This window comes from Seriola aureovittata, chromosome 2, assembly GCF_021018895.1.
Source record: "Seriola aureovittata isolate HTS-2021-v1 ecotype China chromosome 2, ASM2101889v1, whole genome shotgun sequence".
Taxonomy (NCBI): Eukaryota; Metazoa; Chordata; class Actinopteri; order Carangiformes; family Carangidae; genus Seriola; species Seriola aureovittata.
This window is the reverse complement of record NC_079365.1, coordinates 26,737,544-26,761,042: the sequence shown is the minus strand read 5'-3', so window position 1 is coordinate 26,761,042 and position 23,499 is coordinate 26,737,544. Positions and strand designations below refer to the sequence as shown.

Here is a 23,499-nt window from a genome sequence, read left to right as displayed (position 1 = left end):
TCATTTCTATCAGTAAAATCAAATAGTACCAAAGTAATTGCTGAGATTTGGGAACATGAAGACATCACTACAACAAAGTCTGACGGGAGAGACATTCACTCCCGACGTCAGCACCTTCTGGCTGCTGCACCCCGACACGTTGGCCTCCCCGTGTGAGCTATACGACGCCTATAGCTGCACTATGTGATGACACCGACACGTGTTGCACTTCAGATAATCAGGCTGCGAACAAACCAACAATCCAAACTACTTAATGTGGGGTTTAAAATGAAAGTTAATGCACCTGAATCATAGTAAAGAAAAACTGTAGAGTTTGTGAGTCACAGTTGAAGCAGGAATTCGGTCTGTAAGCCGTGATGAATGTTTACAATGAGCAGTTTGGTCATTGATTTACTGTCGACCTTTATTTTCTTTTCGACACAAGTTTCTCTAACCTTAAGGTTTGTTTCCAACTTGTCTGATTGTGTCACTGCTCATGTTTAATGACCTGCTCTTTTCAGGGATGTCACCTTGTTCCCAAATACCAGCTATCAACTCGGTCAACACAATGTTATTCATCACAATTCAAGATCATTTATTTGTCCCTCAAAGGGCAATTCGAAGCAGCGAGCACTGATAATTTAAGACAGTAATCATAGACAAAGCAATGAAAGTACAACCACAGTTGTAATAATCAGGAATTATCCTTTAGAAAGTTCAGTTAAAACAAAGTTTGTTGATCTAGTCCTGTGAATTTAGATCAGGACTTTTATTCTGAAAAGCTCTGTGGAAACAAAAACCTGAGGAACAAGACAAACATCTGCCGTCACATCAACAGAAGTCTGAGGAAGAGGAAGAACTAAAGACAGGTAGAAGAAAGAGGAGAGAGGGAGAAGAGGAAGAGGGGTAAGAGAGGAGGAGGAGGCTGCTCTGCCTCGCTGTTGTCATCTGATTTTTTGATTCTTTCCTGTAGTTTTCACGGTGGCAGAGACAAACTAACAGCTGTTATTTATCAGCTCAGGATCAAAAGGCAGCAGAGAAAATAGTGTGATATGATGTGACCTTAGCTGGAAGAGCCGGGAGGATCCATTTCTTTATTTAACTGCTTCAATCTGCTTCAATCACACCTGAAATTTTATTCTTGCTACTTTGTTAATGATTATTCTGTTGTTATTCATAACAGACCCTGTTTACATACTGTATTTACTCAATTAGCTTTCACCTCCAGCACACAGTTTGTTACCAATCCTCTTTGTTAGTCATCGGGACTGAAGGTCTGATTACAGATTCATTTGGGAATCCAAACAACACTGGCTGTGAGATGTGTTTCTGTCTAGAGTTAGTAAGTAAGCAGTGAGGAGGGAAGCTGTGAACCCGACGTTCTGGGTGAGTTACGGCTAGCGAGTCCAAGACACCAGATCTGATGTTTCTCCTGTGTTCATCTTAAAAAAAAAAAAAAAACAACCGAACAAAAAACAAAAACAAACAAAAAACACAAAACTGTGGAAAAAAACATCAAGAAAACAAAAACATCTGGATTAAAGCTGAACAAACACAAAAGTTTACAACACAGATAGTCCATCATAGTCTTTGGTCTTAAAAGGTGTGTGTGTGTGTGTGTGTGTGTATAGGTGTGTATGTGTATGTGCGTGTGTGTATGTGTGTGTGTGTATATGTGTGTGTGTGTGTGTGTGTGTGTGTGTGTGTGTAGTGTGTGTGTGTGTGTATGTGTGTGTGTATAGGTGTGTGTATGTGTGTGTATGTGTGTGTGTGTGTGTATGTGTGTATAGGTATGTATGTGTATGTGCGTGTGTGTATGTGTGTGCGTGTATGTCTGTGTGTGCGTGTGTGTGTGTATAGGTGTGTGTATGTGTGTGTGTATAGGTGTGTGTATAGGTGTGTGTATGTGTGTGTGTGTGTGTGTGTGTATGTGTGTGTGTGTGTGTGTGTGTGTGCGTGTGTGTGTGTGTGTGTGCGTGTGTGTATGTGTGTGCGTGTATGTCTGTGTGTGCGTGTGTGTGTGTGTGTGTGTGTGTGTATAGGTGTGTGTATGTGTGTGTGTATAGGTGTGTGTATAGGTGTGTGTATAGGTGTGTGTATGTGTGTGTGTGTGTGTGTGTGTGTATAGGTTTGTGTATAGGTGTGTGTATGTGTGTGTAGGTGTGTGTAGGTGTGTGTGTGTATGTGTGTGTATGTGTGTGTAGGTGTGTGTGTGTGTGTGTGTGTGTGTGTGTGTGTGTGTGTGTGTGTGTGTGTGTGTGTACTCACAGAGCTGGTCTTGTCCTGCAGCAGCTTCAGGCTGCTCCTACACTGCTCCAGCTCCTGGTGGATGTTCCGCTTCTCCTGCTCTGTTCGCTCGTAGCGCTGACGGAGGTCCAGCAGCTGCGACTGTGTGTCTTCATACTGCACATACGAGTATCTATAAGTTGTCAGATCACCAATATGTGTGAAGAACTGACTACACAACTTCAAGGGATTGTGTACCTCTCTCTGCAGTGTGTGTGTGCGGGCCTGGGCCTGGTCCAGCTGGCTCTTCAGCCTGCTTGCGTCCTGCAGGTGTTGGTTCTCCAGAGAACCCAGTTTGTCCTGCAGAACCTCCTCCCTCTTCTCCAGAGACTCCAGACTGCTGCTGAGGACCAGGCTCTGCTCCCTGGTGCTGCGCACAAACATGCAACACAAACATAACCAGTCCATAACTGACAAAATACATCAGCATGTCACGAACATGTTCATCAGTCTCTGCCAGAGTTCACACAATCAGGTTACATTACATTCCTTCCCACAGCATGATCTGAAGCACTAAGGTGACCTTTCAGACTGGATTCAGGGCAAAGTTACAAAGATGTAAATCCTGAGATCCTGAGAGATTCCTCACTTGTGTATACTCTACATAATTGGAATATTAACTTAACCACAATTTTTCACATAACGTAAACGCATGAGGACACAGAGAGGACGTCAGGTTACTAAGATCAGAGTGTTTATTGTTTTTCCTGCTCGAACTCCAGCTGTTCCTTCTCACTGACCTCATCTGTCTTAAACATTTACTGTGATCTGGGATATTATGTATTGACTGGATGGACCTCAATTGTTGACAGCAAAGATTTTGATCTGATGGGACATTTGGCTGGACCGGAGGAAGCCTCCCCTCTGTGACTGACCTCTTTCTGATACAGCTCAAAATATGATTATCTGCTTACGGAGGCGCATGTGTGTCTGAATCAAGTAACACTGCAGCGTGTTTGTGTTGGGGAACAGTTGGAAGAAAAATGCCCTCTGCTCTCTTCTGCCGTTTGTTTTGAGCTGCTGCAAATATTTTCACTAAACTGGGACACTGTTGAATTTGGCTTCAACTTCAATTGAGTATTTAAAGATGTTTAGAAAACAAATACTGGTCGTAGTGCATGTCAGCAGTGACGGGACAGCGAGCTGGAGCAGACAGGTCCTCTGACATCTGCAGTTTTACTGGTGTATTTCATTACAAATAATCACAAACGTGCTGCCGATGGCACCTACAGTTTATTGGAAACTAGTGAAAAAGCAGCTGAAGCTCAGATAAAACCTGCTGAGCTCTCAGCTCCGACGAGAACATGTAGTGATGTTTTCTCTCCATGGAGATCAGACAGAGCACAGAGCTGCAGCCTGTTAACCTGCTGACTGCTCGGTCTGGCTCTGTCAGCTGTCAGTCATCTGCTGTCTCCTCGTCCTGCTCTGGCTGAATCAGCTGGACGCCATGTTTCCTCCTGGCAGTCTCATCATCAGTCCATCCTTTAATGCCTTCTCCAAACTCTGAACTGCGTCAGGCTCTGAGGACTTGGCGGCGCTCCTGTTAGCTGTCCTGAGCCAGAATTCATCAACTCCATCACGGCTGTCACAAAGACTTTTAGGTTCAGTTTTAATGTCCACCCTTGAGTTTGACACGCATTCCTGATATGTTCTGGGTTGAACCACAGCTTTACATTCAGTTAAGAGTTTGGGGACTTTTCGATGTTGAGTTGTAGTTTTAGGTGTTGCATACTATATTCAGTTATTATTATCGACTATAAATCATTTATTTATTAAAGGAACTAAAGAAATTCTTTGAAGTGTTTACAAATCTCTAATTCTGTCAGGAGCTAAACTTTTAGTTTTGAGTTTTTTAGTTCTTTAAAATCAGCATCTGCAGTACAGAGTGGTCTGGTCTTACTGCACTGTGTGTGTGTGTGTGTGTGTGTGTGTGTGTGTGTGTGTGTGTGTGTGTGTGTGTGTGTACCTGCTCAGCTCAGTCTCCAGGCGGTGCAGTTTTTCCATAAGAGCTTTCCGTTCACCTCTCAGGCCGTCACAGTCCTGCTGCAAACATACACACCGCTGCTGCAATGCAACACACTCCACTGAGGGAGGGAGGGAGAGCGAGAGAGAGAGAGGGAGGCAGAGAGAGGTACGGTCATAATTAGTACCCACTTCATTCATAAACACAAACATATAGACTGTCATTGGCACAGGTACACACACACACGTGCACACACGTGCGCGCGCACACACACACACACACACACACACACACACACACACACACACACACACACACACACACACACACACACACTCTGCTCACCCTGCAGCTGGTTGGCGGTGTTCTGCTGCTGTTGCTGCTGTGTGAAGGCCTCCTGCAGCCGACTGATCTCCTCCTCGTACTTGGAAGCTGTATTCCTCCAGTGCTCCAGCTCAGAGCGCACGCTGCCCAGGTCGGCCTGCAGGGCGGCGATCTCGCGCTCCCGCTCTGCCGTTGCTGCCTCCATGGCGTGCCGCAGGACGAGAATCTGAAAGCAGAAACAGTCCATGGGAAGGTCAGTGATGTGATATATGACTGGGGTTTATATTGCAATAATTGAGGAGTCAGGAGGAGTCAGAGGGGAGGTGGATGGAATTGGAGGGGAGTCACGGGGGAGTCAGGCGGGGTCAGTGAGGATGCCTGGTTGGGCTGAGACAGAGGAATAAAAGGGGGTCACAAGCGGAGTCAGAGGGGAGTCGGCTTGAGTCAGAGGGGAATCCGAAAAGAGGGGGAGTTAAAGTTGTATGCAGGTGTGGTAGTGAGGTGCAGTGGTACCTCCTCCTGGGCGGAGTAGAGCTCCTCTCTGGTGGTGCAGATGGTGCTCTCCCTCTGCTCCCTCAGTGCCTCCATGTCAGCCTGCAGCTTCCCGAGCTGAGCTAAACACACACACAAAAGCAAAGGGGAAGTGAGGAGGGAACAAGGCAGATCATGATGCATACAAGTGTACAGTATCTTATTGTTCTGTGTGTGTGTGTGTGTGTGTGTGTGTGTGTGTACTAACTCTGCAGGTACTGGATCTGTTTGGTTGACTCCTCAGTCAGTTGAGAGTTACTCCTCCTCTCCTCCTCCAGCAGAGCTACAGGGACACAGAGAGTCAGAGTCACCATCTCCCCCTCACTGATCTGTCATGATGTAATGCGACTTACAATGGGATTCATTTTTGAATTTGAGAAATCAAGAAACTATAATGTCAAAAATAATAGTCTCTCTCTCTGCTTTGTTATGAAACTTTTTACAGTCCACATTTCTATTTTCAGAACTTCAAGTGAAATGGGAGGAAATTTAGGAATTTGTTGACGCTAACTGGAACTATGATCTAGTCACAGCTCCCAGAGTGGGATTATTTTTATAATGTTAGTTACCTTGGAGCTCCAGACATTTCTGCTTGCCGGTGTTGGCTAATTCCTGGGCCTCCAGAAGCTCTCTGTGGAGATGGTGGATGACCTGCTCCGTGTCTCCAGGCTCTAGACCGGCCCGATGCAACTCAGCTACACACACCACACACAGTAATTTTACTCTCTTAAAACTCTTAAAACATGTAATGGACATGTCATACACTATAAATTAAAAATAAACTCAAAGAATGAAGCCATTAAAAGGACCTGAAGGCACCAAAGTAACTGAACAGCTCCCCCCACTGGCTCACAGCCCTGGTTTATGGCTTTATGGTCTGTTATACAAAGCACAGATGAGCTGCCATGGTTACCTTTGAGCAGAGCTACTCTGTTCTGTGGTTCATTCAGCTCCTGGTCATCCATGTTGCCATCTGAAACACACACACACACACACACACACACACACACACACACACACACACACACACACACACACACACACACACACACACACACACAAAGGACTTTATGAAACAACTGATGATTTCTGTACTTTTCTAAATAAAGTCTTAGTGTGTGATTTAGTTCTCAGCAGATTATTTGAAAGTTTTCCATGATGAATTTATTACAGAGTAGAAGCTCTATGTGTAGCAGATGCAAAATGATGAAATTTATCAAACACCTAGGACTTACATACTCAACTTGTATTATACTATATACTCAATATAATTTGATAATAATAAATAAATAATTCAATATAAAAATCTGATACACATGACCCTGTGTGCGTTTTACTGACCTGATGTGTCGTCACTGCTGCGATCTTTGCTAGGACTCAGAGTGTCTGACATGTCTGACTCTTTGGCATCCATCTGATTCCCTGTGGACAGACACACAAACACACAGAGAGAGGGAGGGAGGGGGTTAGTCACGAGGGGAGTGCATAGGTGGGACAAACCATTTACAAGTTTATAGTAACAACTAATAAAAATATTGCAGCAAACAAAATTAAGGAAGAAGAATTAAAAAAAAAAAAAAAAAAAAAAAAAACCAGACCAATATACACAAACGTACATGTGCTTATATGACCACACACACTTGTGTGAAGTGCACTGACTGGAGTGTTTGTAGTGCACGAGGCACAGCAGGGTTCAGGTGGTGAAACAGAAACAACAGCAGCAGCAGTTTGGAGCAGCTTTATGTGACTGAGTGTGTGAATTTTTGAATCTCTCTGGATTCAAACTGAGCTTTAGACCTTTGGGAGTGAGGACATGTTGTCTGTTCCTCTCTTCTTTAAAAGACTGTTTGAAGCTTTAGACTTGACTTTGGGGTTGAAGTTAGAAACAAGGGGTTAGACAGGTGGTTGTTCCTCAGAAGTAAACAAATATAAAAGTTTGTGCATGTTCAGAGAAAGTGTATTTCAGCAGGATGTGGAAGCCCTCACACACGGCTGCTGCTGCTGGTGCTGGTGTGCCTGAGCATTGTGTTTGTGTCCACAGAGGATCCAAAGGATGACAAACAGTCAAACCTCTCACAACAGCAAAGACAAGGTCAGAGGTCAGAGGTCACTACAGAAGGATTCCTCCATGTCAGCAGTTTTGCCCTTTGTGATTATTTCTTCACAAAAAGAAAAGTCATTGTACTGTCCCCAATAGACTGAAAATGAAAACGATTCTAAATGTATTAATGAGGAGGAGGATTTAATTACCATCACAGGAATTAAACAAGAACTGGCACAAAATACAGTTGTTGGTTGGTCATTTTATAACAAAGATTATGCAGATGACAACATGTTCACTGTTTGTTTTAGAAAGCATGTTGGCAAACTTAAGTTCAGCACTGATCCACAATAAACACACCACACTCACACACGGTATCAGTAATCATTGGTCTATATTTAGCAGCCGAGCCGAGGACAGTATAAAGATGTATTTATACTGTGTTAACGGGGAGGCTATGCCTTGCAACCCACTTAGTGTTGCGGTGATGATACCAAAACCTCTTGTATCAAGTATAAATCCTGCTTAGGTCTGTGAGTGAGTGAGTGAGTGTGTGTGTGTGTGTGTGTGTGTGTGTGTGTGTGTGTGTGTGTGTGTGTGTGTGTGTGTGTGTGTGTGCGCTACCTTTGAGTCGATCAGGACTGGCCAGGATGTCGTCTTCGGCCGTCTGGTTGTTCTGTAGGTGGGCGTCCATCACTTCTACAAAACAAACACAAGCACACAGAAACATGAGGTCTAAATTTTCAGTTCACACTTGTTAGTGATGCTAGAATATAATTCAGTTTAATGTGATAGCACAACTTTTTATCTTTAAGTTAGTTCATCGATCGACTCAGACAACAGAAGAGAACTACTGGTGAGAATTTTTTCCTTGAAGCTTCGATGAGCTCTTACCATCAAAGTTGGCCAGTTTGTGGATTGAAGAACTTACAGTCTCCTTCAGCTGTTTGACGGCTGCAGGGAGAGAAAAAGGAAATCCAGGGGAAACCAGTGAATAAAACCAGTTTAAATTTGTTGGAAAATACAGAGTTTGAACTTGAATCGATTCAGATCTGTCCCAAACTCTGCAAATGTCCTGTAGGCCAACTTTACACCGTTTCAATACAAGCAGCAGTCACACAGGCATTTACACTGACTCAGGGCGAGTTATCAGCTGGATTAGTGGCTGGTTAATAACAGATGTTAAGTGTAGAAACTCACCGAACTAATGTTTCACTTCAACTACTGAAGTCATGCTCAATTCTCTTTTAGCCAATGCACATTAAAAGAATCAGTGACAAGTTAGCTGGGATAGTTTTGTGTTGGTTGTCTTGTTTATCACATAAAAAGAATGACTGCTGGTGCTACATGAAAGTGTATGTACATCTACTGTGATTATAAGTGCACATACAATAAACCAGTTGTTTATACAGGTATGTTCTAACCTGAGACCTGAACGTTCCTCTGCCCTGCAGGGACAACAGTCTAAGACATGTTTAATAGAGACTGATCCAGATTAAAGTCTGACGTACACAAGCCGTCATCCCTTCAGTTCTACACCCCACTACATCTTGAAATAAAGTCATTAAAATGCCACTGAAAAAGAACATATCTGTTTAACAGAATTTAGCTGAGTTACAGTACATCAGATGCCTGGATGTTTTCATCTGCTGGGCTGTGCTGCCACCAGCCGCTCTGACAAACCCTCCACTCACTGAATGCAGATTCTTCTCTGTGAATCCTCCTGATCCATCTAAAGCCAAACGCACTGCACTTAACTTTTTATGAGATTTAAACTTTTGCTTCACTGTTTACACCGTCAGTCATTCTGCATTCAGTCACAACACACAAACGAAACACTGGATTGGTCTTGAACAATATTCCCTTTTAAAATTGGAACTACCAATGAAGGTAGATGGAGGACTTCTGCATCGTCTACTACAGACAGCCACAACAGCAGCGAGTTGTTGCAACTAACTGGTATCTTCATAACCAATTCATCTGCAGATTATTTTCTCCATTGATCTTTTATAAAAATGCTCATCACGATTTTTCAAAGACCAAGTTGAGTTCATGTAATGTCTCAAAAACCAAAGATCTTCGGTTTTCTATGATGTTAAAGAACAGCAGCAAAGTCTCACCAGAGAATATTTGACATTCTACTTGAAAAATTGCTCAAATGATCAATTTTCAAAATCATTTCTGATTCATTTTCAGTTAATTATTAATTAATTGACTAATGTTAACTACAAACACCACTTCTATGTATCTGACAACTGATAGCAAATGTCACTGCAGCCAACAAAAAAAAGGAAAAGAAGCAACAGTTCAATATCAGCTGCTGATTGGTGGTATCAGAAATATAGGCAGTCAAGGGAAGTTTCCACAGACAAGATACTTGAGCTGCTTCAGGTGTGATCATGTGGAAGGGATTTAAATTGAAAAGCCGCTAAACAAATTCTCTCTTAGCAACCAGAGGCAAAGACAGAACCAAAAGAGAAGGGTGACAACAGAAACACAAAAAGAGAGAAATGATGAAGTTAGTAAACTAATCCAGTGAAAAGCATGCAGAGAAAAAAAAGAGTCAAAGATTTGCTAAAGAAGAAGAAAAGAGGAGCATGTGAGTGATTCTTGAAAAGCTGAGAGGAAACCAGTCGGCCAAAGGAACCAAGCACCACACGCGCACACACACACACGCACACACACACGCGCGCACACACACACACACACACAACTGAAACAACCCAAACAAAAGTAAAACTTGTCACTACCAGACAAGAAATTCACTGACTTCACGTGGTTGAGCAACAAACATACATGCCTCAAGAAAGACAGTTGAACCAGGAGAGACAGCATTATAAAAGAAATCAAACATAGAAGTACATGCTGTTCATGTTCCACACACACACACACACACACACACACACACACACACACACACTTTGCTCTATCAAGAAACGTCTTTTCTTAAACAGTGTCCTGGTTACTCCTGATGATACAAACTTCAAGTTGTCAATGCAAACTGTTGACAGTGAGGTCTGTGGATTACACTGAATAATGGGGACATTGATTCTTCACCTATGTGACATCTGTACAACTCAAATCAAAGATGTCGGTTATACGTCACCTCTACAGTGTGCACAAACAAAGTGCACTGACAAAATTTTACCAACTTTACTTATAATGTGACAGAATAACAGCTGGAAAAATCTTCTTCAAAACATCAGGCCTGTCAACAATATCTTCTCCTGCCTGACTAGAACTAGTTCTGCCATGATGTCAAGATGGTTTCTTTGTGAAAAGCATCAAGAAACTTCACAAGCCATCAAGAGACTCAGTGTGGAACCAAATTCAGACTCAACAGCTACGCTAGCAGCTCTGTGACGCTGTATTTGGGCACAGCGGTGCTTTGAATGAAATGCTAACATCACCACGCTAACATGTTCAAAGTGTCGATGGTAACATGCTGATGTTCAGCAGGTACAATGTTCACCATCTAATGGTGGTGCTGAAGGAAAAGTCATGTGGATACAATCTCACAGATTTCCATCTCATAAATCCTACTGTTATTTATCATTTTATATTTCAGACTGGACCAAAGTGGTGGACTGACTGAAGACCAACACCACCATTGGTAAGTCCAAGTTAGAATGAGTAAGATAGATGAAATGTTATGAATAGGTAAAAATAAAATACTCATGTTCAAATCGAAATGATCAGACAAGTCTAAATTTTGACTGGGGTTTAACTTACCATCACATAATTTGGATTTACTATTTTTTTCTTAAACTTATTTTTATTTTCATCATTCCTACTTTTTCCCCGGCTTCGATGGTCCTCTGTAGATACTGTAAGTAATAAAGTGATTATAGACAGTATGTGTGTTTCTGTATGTGTGTATGAGTAGCCTCGTACAGCAGGAACGGACGTTTGTACTCACGCGGACACTCAATCAACTGTTGGATTCTAGTCGAGTCTCCTCCGCTGTTGTTTACATGACAGTTGTCTGATAGAAACACGGAGAACTGACGTTACTATGACGCCTATCAGAGTCGAGTTGGGTATTTATCTTAGATCTTATTGATTATCAATGCCAGATCTGACTGAATATTAGCTGAGGCAAACACATCACATCTTTATTTGGGGCAAATTGCGACTGTCAAGTGTCATTTTTTAAGATGATTTTTGGTAAAACAGATAAAATATATCATTACGCTCCATCACACCATGCATAATTTCCTCTGGTCTTATCATTAGATGATTTGGACATCAAGACTACAGGAAATGCTCATGGTAGATGGACTTCCTCCCCGCATGAGATTATTTTGTAAAATGCTTTCAGTGGTTCACTACTCACAAACACTCACTTTGTTCTGCTGTATTTGTTGATGCGTGTGCGCCCTGCTACGTGTATTTAAGAGAAGAAGTTCAAAATCGTACTTTCTGGAATTGATAAGCCATGTTTCTTAATGAGCACTCGGTTTGTTGCAAATTTAGAAAAGGTTCCAATCCAGAATCGGTTCTAAATACCCAACTCAGTATTAGAGAGTACGAGATAGAGAGAGCCGAAAACAGACAGCGAAGACGGAAACGACAGAGAAGGGACAGACAGATACAACCAGGCAGAAAGCATGACAGAACTACCGAGTTAGAGAGAGACTGATAGCTACACGGACAGATAGATGTTTGATAAACAAACGGACAGAGCAGAAAATCAGCCGTATGTGGCGGGTATTAGATAAGAAGTTTAACACAGATACCACAACACTGTAACAACAGACAGGATGTGGACAGCAGACAGACAGCTAAGGTTTTAATTTAAGTCTCTCAATAACTTCTCAGTCCAACAAAATGTGGAATTAAACAGCCCGACAGTTTAAACTGAACCACACTACAGCGTCATGAAAAATAATCCAACCATCTCATCATTTAAATCCTCAAGAGTTTCTGCATCAGCAGCAGATTCTCAACGCCACAAACTAAAACATGACAGCTTTTACAAATTATATTTTGTGAATGTTTGGAAATGTAAAATGATGAAGTATGCATGGCATCATACTGGCTGACTCATGCACACTAAACTATAACTGCTAAATATATTTTAAGTGTGAACTTAAAATAAGAATGAAATTTTAAGAGAAAATAAATATTTCTCTGGATGAAAAGTTAATTAAGCATTTTGCATAAACTCCACTTACAGAATCACTAGAAAAACATAACGTCTGGAATCTGTTCATAAGATCAGGTTAATTAAATCAATATTCTGTCTTTTATAAAATCTCATTGCATAGTTTAAATTTTTTAATATGATAAATATTGTCTATTAATTTTATGGCATTTTCATTTGCAATGTTTTTTTAACTTATCATTTATACTGTTTTATATATACGATTATTTTCTTTTATCCTGCAAAGCACTTTGCCAAACCTGTTATAGAACAGTGCTGTATATAAATCACACGGTTTATTATTATGATAATCAAACTAACTACCATCATTATCTTCATCTTCACCAACTGCACCATCATCGGTGTCTGTATCCTCCTCATCTTCGTCTTCCTCGTGGCTCTCGGGTGTCTGCTGGCTCTGTTTGTCCTCGACAGGCTCCTCTACTGGTCCGTGGGAGACAATGTTGACATCTGTCATGTGACCAGATCAGATTTATACGATTTTGTCGAAACTTTACGAGCCAGACACATGTTCAGAACAGAGTAAGAGTCCAAATGATGGCATGTTCCTTCACAAAGTGGCTACTGTGGCAAAGTGCGCAGTGAGACAGTCACCTCCAGCATTTCTATTCAGTGTTGTCATTCAATCACCAGAAGTCAATCAGTGACTAAAAGCTCTTTTTCCCCAGACCAAGAAAAACAAAGCAGTGGACAGTTTGGCAACCACAGAAACAACCCAGATTATCCAACAAGCCCCGTCCAGACCTGACAGTGTTCCTCCGTGTCCCTGAGACAACCTGTCTCTAAGACAAAGACACCCACGTGCTCAAAGTCTCGTACAGCCTGGCCCTAATCCAGGGGGACTGGGCTGGTGATTCACACCACAGTTGGAGCTGCAGGTCACGTGACACACTTTGGCTCAGAAATACTTTTCCTATACACAATCATTATAGAAGAAACTGCTTACAACAATAAATATTTATTTTCTGAGCAGCAGCATAAACACAGAAACAGTGAAATTTCTGTGTGTGTAAATAAAATTTGGGTCCTATAAAAATAAAAAATATCAAAAAGCCTAACAGCACAGTATTTTCAGCCAGAGAATGATTTTTATAAGCTACCGGGCCAAAAACATGCAAACCTGAGGAACTTTTTCAGTGTATGCACCCGGTACATCGTGTCCCGTCTGAACGAGACACCAGTTTACTGTGCGTGTCATCACACAGGATGAACGCCATTTTTCTTTAAATCACAGCTTGTGGTGCTCACTGTGAAAACAGTGAGTGAACAGGAAGATGACAACACCTGTGATGAATAATTGTACTTATGCACATTATGTAGTTTATCCAAATCATCCATTGCACTGCCACGGTCTCTTCCAATGCCCTGTACTTGTGAACACTATGCACATTTAAACATACATTTTATTGAATCAGTGATTGCTGCTCTACTCTAATCTCTTAACATTTTTGGTCATCTTCCTTTGACTGTAAATTCACTTAAACACATGAAAGCTTGACCTCTATATTGGCATGGACAATATTTTCGATCAACATATCTTGAAATCTTGGTCACAATTTGTTGATATAATTTGCGGGTTCCTTCTCAAAAATATTTTCTTATGCTACATGTTGATGGTGAATATTGGATGATTTATTGCTATTCAGCCTGAAGGAGTGAGTACTGGCGGGCTCTAGAATATATTTGTTTATGTGTATTTGTATATGACCATAGGTTCTTATGTATGCTATCAATTTTCAGTGGCATATATATATTTTTTTTTCTATCTTCTTTAATTTTTTATTGTACTGACACTGACTCCAAAACAAATTCTTATACGTATGTGAATAAAGTTTGTTATTCTATTTCTGAAGTAAAGCAGTTTCCTGACATCTGAACACTTTTATTAAGGTGGACTGATCGTTTATCTTGCTAACAGTAGCACACCTGCTGTGAGAATCAGCTGTCAGTCCGATGGTGCTGCGGTGACAGCTGATTGTTTCTGAATGATTTAATGTCTCTCATGGATTCTGCAATCAGAAAAGTATCTAAACTAAACCTAAATCAACATCACATGTCCCCTGAAGGACACCTGAGGGCTGAACATCGAGCTACCATGAACAAGACCGAAACAGAAGAAGAAGAAGAGCCAGATTTCCAATGTGACAGACAGAGAGACAGATGAACAAAGAGAGCGAAGAGCAGCAAGCAACACGAAGTTATGTGGACATCATGCAGGAAGTTGTCATGCATCATTAGTGGAGGATGAGGATGTGAAGTTAGTGGCCACAGAGATAAAAACAGCGACGAAGAGGACGAGTGTCCCCGAAGAGACCAGAGACGTGAGGACTCACCCAGACTGTTGTTCTCTTTAATGCTTTTCTCTTGTAGCTGTTCTAACCGCACTGTAAACAACAACAACAACAACAGCAGAGAGAAGCGTTGACTGACAGGAAGTCCCAGCCGAACCTCCTGATTGGTCAGAGGTGTGTTCTGATCCGGCGAATGGTTGCTACGGTAAATCATGTGTTGACCAGGGAGTTAAAGTGATTGGCTTACAGGGTGCAGGTATGTTAGCGTGTTAAACGTTAGGACAGGACTTTGTGGATGTATGTCCACCTTTGTGAGGACTAATTTGAATTTCACACCTCGGGAGTGAGGACATTTTAGCTGCTCTGCACTTTCAGACAAATCTTCAAAGGCCTGTTTGACGGTTCAGACTTAGTTTTAAGGTTAATTACGTTTACATTTGGCTTTTCCTTGTGCTGGCTGAGGTTAGAGTTAGGGGCTAAGAATGCATTATGTCAATGAGGGTCCTCACAAAGAAGAAGTACCAACACCAAGTATGCTCTGTGTGTGTGTGTGTGTAGTGTGTGTAGTGTGTGTGTGTGTGTGTGTGTGTGTGTGTGTGTGTGTGTGTGTGTGTGTACCCTGCAAAGCGGCGAGCCTCTCGTTGCTGAAGTCGTTGTCGGCCTGCAGAGCCTCGATGCGAGCCTGGAGAACCTGCTCCTTCTCCTCCATTTCCTCGATCCGCAGCTCCAACTCCCTCTTCTCCGTCGCCCCCCGCTGGGTCAGCTCCTCCTGCCGGCCCTCCGCCGCCTGGAGGAGGAGGACGGGGGGAGAGGAGGACAGTGAGAAAGGGAAGGAAGGAGGCAGGGGACAGAGGAGGAAGATACCAAGACGGGGAAGAAAGGGCAAAGGAGGGTAATTTACTGTTCATAAATGATACTGGTCAAATATAAGATTAAGATTTAGAGTCCCACCGGTCACAATAAACTGATACAGAATCATCAGACTATTAAATCAGATTATGGATTCTCAGGAGGTGAGGGTAATATCACACCAAGATTCTGATGTAATACACCCAGCTAGTGCGTTTTAGGGCCTGTGTACCTTTGTTGTCTGGTTGCAAGACCAATTTTAGAGAGACTGAATTCAAGTTAAATCTAATCTGAATAATTTCCTCTCTGTGTGTCTGGGGCCTCGCTGCAGATACCTTGATTTTGTCTGTGAGCTCCTTGATCTCGTTGACAGCGGCGTTGTACTTGTTGGCGAGTTCCCTCAGCTCCTCCTGGCCCCTCTCAGACATTTCCTTCAGGTGGGTGCACTCATCCTCCGTGTTACTGAGCGAGCGCTGCAGGACAGTGGAAATAAAAATCTTTTAGTTTCGCTTCTCGCCTCAAAATTACAAATGGCCATTATAACAGACACTCCGTGATACATATACTACGTATACATGTGTCCTACCTCCACCTCCGACAGCTTCCTGACCACCTCGATCTTCTCCTGCAGGACTCTCCTCAGAGACTCCTTGGCTGTCGTCTCGTAGTTGTGTTTGTCCTCCTGGAGAGCCAAGAGCTCCTTACGGATCCCTTCCTCCGTCTGGGACTGTGAGAGTAGAGAGGAGGATTTCATCCATTTATTACTGTAGAATCTGTCATTTCAATCATGATATATTCTGACAGCGCTGCAAGAGTGTGTGTGTGTGTGTGTGTGTGTGTGTGTATGTGTTACCTTAGAGTAAGCCTGTAGCTGACTGCCCATCACTTCCAGTCTGGAGAGAAGACGGTCCTCATCAATCAGAGCCTGGTGGAGACAAACACTCATTTTACAACAGTGTTGGGCACATGTGTTCATATCACAGGAGCTAAAAGGAAATGATGGGATTGTGAGACCAAATTACATTGTACATGTTGAAAATAACAGTAAATGATAGTTTTGCTGTGAGTCATGACGGAGTTGCACTCACCTAAAGGCAGATTTGTTTGCTCTTTATCAACAAAACCAAATTCCGAGTCATAATGACCAGAATATGATCATTTCTATATGACGTAATAACAGCAATACAGTATAGATTAGTGTAACACACTACAGTGCAGTGTATCTTTTAGAGGTTAGGATGTAGACTACCAATCAGCTTGGAAGGTGCATATGGAGGTCTCGACACAGGTGAAGAGTGAGAGCACAATACTGTCACAGAATGTTGCAGAGGTAAACAACAGTATCTTTATACAGGTAACTGTGGGATATGCATCATAATGTAAAACTGTGTAACAGATATCGTGTTGTCTGTGTGACTGAAGGAAAAAATGGTGCTGAAATGGCATGGCAATGGAAACTGATGTTGTATTTATTCAATGCAGAGAGTGTGTGAACCTTTTTAAAGACACAAACAGCAACATGTGCACATACAGACAGAGTGACCAAAGGCTAAACTGCCAGGTATGTCCTACCTGCCAGCTGCTCTCTGAGGCCTCCTGAGTGGTGGCTAACAGACGCTGCAGAGTGGCTAGCTTCTGCTCCAGCATCTGCTCTCTGTGTAAGGCCTCCTGGCAGAGAGAGACAGGGAGGGGATGGAGGGAGAGAGGTGAGAAATAAAACCAGGAGGAACAAAAGCAACAGGGTCATCAACAGCAAAATGAAAAAGATCTAAAGATTTGTTTTTAAAATGTCATGAACTAGTTATTTTATTTACATGTGAATTAGTAAAATATGATGCCTAATAAAAAAGCAACTTGTATAAACATATCATTGTTGTACTATTTGGGGTGTAGTTTCATAGAATGACCAGTAGGTGCCAGTGTGTTACCTGTAGATACTGGGAGAGCTGGAACAGTTCCTGAGAATACATACTGGGAGTGTTGGCTGCAACCTATAAAACACACACACCAACATACTGACATTTGTCTAGAGTTCATTCAGGCTTGTGTTTGAATTGAAGGTGGACAAACAGATGAAAAACCAGAGGTCAAAAGCATATGCTCTACACGTACACACACACACACACACACACACACACACACACACACATGTACACACACACACACACACAGGATGGGGAAACACAGTCTACACATCAGTGTAACATAAGCAAGGGAAGGGAAGAAATACAAACAAACTCAGCCAATCACTGTTTAAGACTTTTGATCAACAAATTAAAGTAGCACTGGGAATGAGCTCAGCTAAATTCTGAGGCCTCAAAAATGACAAACACTAACAGTAGTACCAGCGATCACATTGGTGGACCAGTGAGCTGTTGTACAGGACTATACAGCAATCATCTGTCCTGCATGTGTCCATCCTAAAGGAATAGTTCAACATTACTTCCAGCACATGGCTCCCCATAAAACTACAAACTAGGTTTTTTATTAGAGCTGCACTGATTAGACAATAAATCCATTAGCTGATCGAAAGAAAATTCATCGTTAACTATTTTCATGAATGATAAATCTTTTATTTTTTAATGTCATTTTTCCTCTTTCCTGGTCTGACATCATAGTCAAATGAATATCTTTGGGTTTTGGACTGCTGATTGGATAAAACAAGAAACTGTATATAACACCGAGTCCTGCGCAGGTCAAATTTTACAAACCTGCACCCACCCAAACCAACCCGTTACCCAAAATTATCTGAGGTCATCCGCCATTTTGTGTAATGTGCTGTCCCATTCAGATTTGCGAAGCACTTGCTCAGTCAGCTCCCATTTGTTGCCATCATTTGTTGGATGTAATGCAAAGTGACACAAATCATCTGCCCACATATCCAAAGTGAAAACCTGCAACTATCAGTCAGCTGCATCCTCAGCTCTGGACTGATGAAGGTTGTGTTGTAGCCATTCACAAAAAAATATATCTATACCATGGCGGATCATTTCAATCACTGGTTTAGATGTTCAAAAAAAAAAACCCCAAAAAACATTATTTTCATTTCTGTTTTCTCTTTGTTTTTTCATTTTCATGTTTATTTCACCTGCTGCCTCCATTAAGTTATTTAGTTTATTTAGTTAGAATTACCCTGACCTGCAAAAGGTTAGAGAGACCGATTCAAATATAATGTCACCTTGACTTCTAGGGTTGAAGGAGCTGCAACTGCACATTAAAAAAGCCTGATTGTAGTGAAAGCAGGTGTCTCATGAGCTATATGGCATCCACAATTTTAGTATTTTGGGCACCGACTCGAGCACACTGTGGTGAAACCAAAACCGAAGCCACTGGTACATGTAGTCTTGTCCAAAACCCACACATTCTGCCTGTGCAGTCAGGACATTTCCACCTTCAGTCAATGTGACAGCCTGGGTGTGTGCGTTTCTGAGTGTGTGACTCAGAATGTGTGCGTCTTCTGAGACCTGGGAGGTGTAAGGATCTTGCTTTAGGACACTTAATTATGTTAGAGAAGTGGCTCAAATCTAATCACAGCTCCTCCCTGACACACACGCACACACAGTTAGCTCCAGCCTACATTCCTCAGACAGGTTACACTGAGGCCCTGTTGTTCTCACTGTTGGAGGGAGAGACAGAAGAGGACAAGGCAGTGGAGGAAGCTAACATGAAGTATGGTACAGTATGGACTTTAACAATTACCCAGGCACTGTACTATATGTTATGAAATTATACAATTAAATATATTATGGCATTATAGGCTTTTACATAACAGGTTTCATTTAAAATACCACAGTATAATATGATACTGTGTGCTGTTTATTGGTATGTGTCAGTAGGGTGTTACAGTGAAGTCTTCCTTGTGTGAACTCAACAATGAAAGCCTGCAGCTTTTGGACTGTGTGAGACATTCAACAGTATAAAAATAAACTTCTAAGTGTTGTCTGATGGACAAGCTATGTAATGGTGACTGAAACCCAGCTGCAATTTGTAGTCTCTTGCTGACCAACATACACATACGATAAAGAAATATCTGCAGTAAGCTCATATCAGCAAATCTATTAGCTTGGCCGATTGTAACATCAAAGTTCATTCTTGACCTTTTAAAACAGTAGTATGACAAAACAACTTCAACTCAAGGTCCACTTACTAGCTTTTTCTGCAGATTTCAAGTGAATCACATAATCCTCATCAGTTGATTTAGCACATTAGCTGAGAGAAAACCCTTGAAGTGGACCCTGAAGTGGGACTGTTGTCATACTTGCTTAATGCCCAAAGTTTTAAATGTTTGTTTAACTGCGTCTTAGTCTTGTAAAGTCAGATTGCTGGTGTTTTATTATTGATGTCTGACCTTAATTGTTTTGTTTTTGTGGGTTTTTAATGCTGCGAGTGGTGAAGCCAAAAAGTGTTTTCCATATTGCGTAAACCAAAGTTTCTAACTTGCTTTCTCTGTATGAATTAACAGAGTTTCCTCAGCAAAAAGACAGTCACCGACTTTTAAAGCACTTCAAACTCACTAACTGAAGAACTGCAGACAACATTAGGATGAACACCACCAGAGTCTCGACCTGTGAACGTGATGCGTTGTCACCTAGTGAGACGTGTCAGCTGTGTGTTAATGGGTAGAACAGGCCAGTTACCTTTTTTATTCCTCTCATTCTAATGGATGAACTGGGTCAGGTCTAGATAAGATGTGTTGTATGGTGCAAAACAGTGCCTTTGATTTAGGTGTATAGTGTACAACAGTCACACCTAAGGCACTAAGAGTACACACATATACAGTAGAGACACGAGAGTCGGCTCTATTGTAAATGGAACCTCTGAATGAGATCCTACAGAAATCACAACCCGGTTGTCTGAGCTCTGAACAGAGAACAAGACAAATAGGCCAATAATTTCTGCCTTCGGTGAACAAACATTTAAATAGTGTTGGAGACATCCAAAGCGCTTCGAGTGAACGGTGAGAAAAAGACTTTGCCCCTGATCCACATGAAAGATTTCTGTAGTGCAGCAGCACAAACTGGCAGCAATCCCTGCATTCCTCTATCAGCTGACTACTCCACTATGTGTGTGTGTGATTGTGTGCGTCTGTGTGTGTGTAAAGACTACTTTTGTATGTGAAAATTGGCGCACACACACACACACACACACACACACACACACACAGCTCTGTCACTGAGAGGGAGGCCTACATAGAAATCTGAGACAGATGCAAAAACAACTTGCACATGGGACAAGACAACAAAACAACAACACACACATATTTCTGTTCTTACCTTGTCTACAGGTAGTGGTAACGGAGCCTGGATGACACTGAAAGAGGATGAGAGAGGGGAGAAAACATTTTGTCACCATGGAAACAGCAAGGAAGGAAGACACATGGAGTAACCACAGCGACAGGATGAAAAAAAAAAGAAAAGAAAAAAAAACCACGGTTCTTGAAGGTCTTGTGCCGCTCATTTTTCACCTCCTCGTTAATCAAAAACCTCATCGCAACAAAGTCGTGTGCACAACAGCTGACGTGAAATATCAAACCTCAACTCATACAGCGCTTTGATGACCTATAAAATCTTACACACACACACACACACACACACACACACACACACAGGAAGATCTTTTTAAAAACAGTTCAACTGCAGCCTCAAAAGTAATGTTTTTTGCTATTTTGTCCATCCCTTGTATAATTTCAAAAAAAGATGCTGTGGTGGACGCACACAGAGAGGAACCACTGACTGAACACGCTTCAGGCTGGAGGGTCAGTCCAGCAGGTAAACACTGCAGTGGCTGTCAAGTGTGTTAAATCAGTGTGTAGTGGTTTGTGGTGTAGAAGTGACTCAAGCCGAAGCACAGTCAGTGAATCATTGAGTAGGACAGGAATCCCTTCCTTAAAGCCCAATTAAAGTTAGTGAGGGATGTGACCGTTCACTCATGCGGAGCAGCTTGAGGTCAGTTTTCAGAGATGCAGAATGAGCCTGTAGTCAGCCATACAACGACAAGTCACACAGCACCTCCGTTTAGACTGCTCAGCTAATCACAACAACGTGCAGAAGTGTCAATGAGGGCCCAAGAGCACATCTGCAAACAGTCAGTGATATGAGCTGCTGCTGTCCTCACTGGAAGGTGTGGTGCAGAGCTCGTGTGGAGGCAAAATGTAGTGTAGGTCTACGACACTAACATGTGCGAGGCAGCAGGAACAGTGCCAGGAAATATGACAAACAAAAGACTGAGCTTAGCAAAGACCACGGTCAATTACCCTCACGCAGAGAAGGTGGTAAGAACGAGCTGATAATGTAGCTAGATGGTGATTTAAAAACCAGACTACACTGATTTAATATTCAAGAACAAATTAAAAAGAAAAAGATATGAATCCACATGTGAGTCTTATGTTCACACACAACTAAAGCACCACTAGATTCCAGCGGCATTGTGGGGAAAACTGGCCACCATCAGTTCCTGCCCTGCAGTAACATAACATCTGCCATTTTGTAGAGATACTGTATCTCAGAACGCCACAAGGTCACACAGGTTTGTCTGAGCGAGGGTGAAAATAATCCAGAATTTACCTGGAAACAGTCAGACTACAGGAATGAAGGTAAACTTGACTGTGGGCAAAGTGTAGCCTGACACTGTTAATGAATAACTACCAACAAGGAGAGGAGGGGACTCCAACAACTATGTGGAAGTAACACAACCGTCTCTCAGTAAGTTAATTGATTTGATTCTTGATGATTCAGTTACATCTGATAATAACAATGTTGTGTAAACTGCTTCTCAGAATTTATCCTGGGGACTTTCTTCTACATTCAACAAGTGAACAACACTGTTGTTTCCTGGAATATAAAAATAATCAATAATCAATGAATGAATGAACAAGAAAATGAATTGTTTATTGCAGCTCTAAACTTTTTTTAGTACAGTACACAGGCAAAACATGCCAATATTCAACTAAATGACCAGACAAGGTTGTTTAGGTTGTGCAATTAGACATTTCCCTCTCACTATATTCTACATGACTGCTACGACTGCAGTCTGAAACATATTTCTTCATGTATGCAAATACAAATAAACCAAAAGCATTACCATGAGTAAAAGAAAAGGATTCTCAGGTAAACTTTATTACTACATTACTTACCGATTTCCTCATTAATAAGGTCTTTACTCGCAAAGACATTCCTGAAGTTTTAATGATGCAACCAGATTTAGTAAATCGCGAGTGCAGCTGGCAGTTACTAAATACTTAGAGAAGATTTCTCACACACACACACACACACACACACACACACACACACACACACACTTACAAACAGCTGGTACAGCCCAATCCTGACTATAATCTCATGTAATGTTTCTTCTTGAGGGACAGAACAAGAGAGAAATCAGCTCGATTGAAGGTAAAGTCGAGCAAAAGGTAAAAATGCTTGCTAGTACTAAACAATGGCAGTTGTTATTAATCTGAAAAGGCAGAGGTGTCGACAGAATGAAGGCATGGGGTGGGAAGAGTACCTTCATTAGAGCTTTCTGTTTAGTACTTGAGGCCAAAGTGTAGGTGAGTGAATTGGATAAGATACTTTAAAAGGACGCACCATCCATTTAAAGAGACTTTAGCATCAACAGAGCAGGTTTCTGCTGCTGCTCCTTCAATGTGACAAACAACTTCATCCATCACAGTAAACGTCAGAGACTTAACGTTTGATCTTGATTTCACTGTGCCGAATTAAGTGTTTTCATATCAGAACTACATTACATTGAGCTCTGGTGCCTGTCCTCAGGAAATACTCCTATAATAATCCTCCAAAAATGTTATAAAAAAAATAACTTCACTGGCACAAGAGCTTTTATCTAGTTTTATCTAGTCTTCTTAATAAGTATCTGTGACAGCAATTATTTCCAACTACATTTCAAGTCTACTACATCAAGTTAAATAAATAAAGATTCTAACATCAGTATTCTTACCAAAGGGCTTATTACAAACTGCACAAACAGAGAGAAACTGGTTGTAATTCTGAAGTGCACACGTGAAGAACTTTCTGTCATCTGTTTTAGTGGCATTTCCATTTGTTTTTTCCAG

At 41.8% G+C, this 23,499-nt stretch overlaps 1 protein-coding gene across 11 annotated transcripts in view; it reads right to left on the bottom strand.

The window, feature by feature from the left end:
* The window catches only part of slmapa (sarcolemma associated protein a), a 57,024-nt gene that overhangs the window by 8,151 nt on the left and 25,374 nt on the right, over positions 1-23,499 (bottom strand). For 3 of the 11 annotated variants that reach the window (XM_056392286.1, XM_056392279.1, XM_056392352.1), the window contains exons 4-24: positions 20,705-20,741; positions 17,360-17,422; positions 17,004-17,099; positions 16,285-16,356; positions 16,018-16,158; positions 15,767-15,904; positions 15,201-15,369; positions 14,625-14,675; positions 12,595-12,741; positions 11,044-11,109; positions 8,019-8,078; positions 7,749-7,823; positions 6,425-6,505; positions 5,997-6,056; positions 5,653-5,778; positions 5,292-5,366; positions 5,066-5,166; positions 4,574-4,778; positions 4,232-4,349; positions 2,464-2,635; positions 2,248-2,382 (exon numbers count right to left, since the gene is read on the bottom strand). In XM_056392286.1, coding sequence (XP_056248261.1) covers positions 2,248-2,382; positions 2,464-2,635; positions 4,232-4,349; positions 4,574-4,778; positions 5,066-5,166; positions 5,292-5,366; positions 5,653-5,778; positions 5,997-6,056; positions 6,425-6,505; positions 7,749-7,823; positions 8,019-8,078; positions 11,044-11,109; positions 12,595-12,741; positions 14,625-14,675; positions 15,201-15,369; positions 15,767-15,904; positions 16,018-16,158; positions 16,285-16,356; positions 17,004-17,099; positions 17,360-17,422; positions 20,705-20,741 — 2,188 coding nt within the window. The remainder of the gene's footprint in view (positions 1-2,247; positions 2,383-2,463; positions 2,636-4,231; positions 4,350-4,573; positions 4,779-5,065; positions 5,167-5,291; positions 5,367-5,652; positions 5,779-5,996; positions 6,057-6,424; positions 6,506-7,748; positions 7,824-8,018; positions 8,079-11,043; positions 11,110-12,594; positions 12,742-14,624; positions 14,676-15,200; positions 15,370-15,766; positions 15,905-16,017; positions 16,159-16,284; positions 16,357-17,003; positions 17,100-17,359; positions 17,423-20,704; positions 20,742-23,499) is intronic. The other 8 variants (XM_056392359.1, XM_056392319.1, XM_056392336.1 and 5 more) reach the window with 6 other exon arrangements.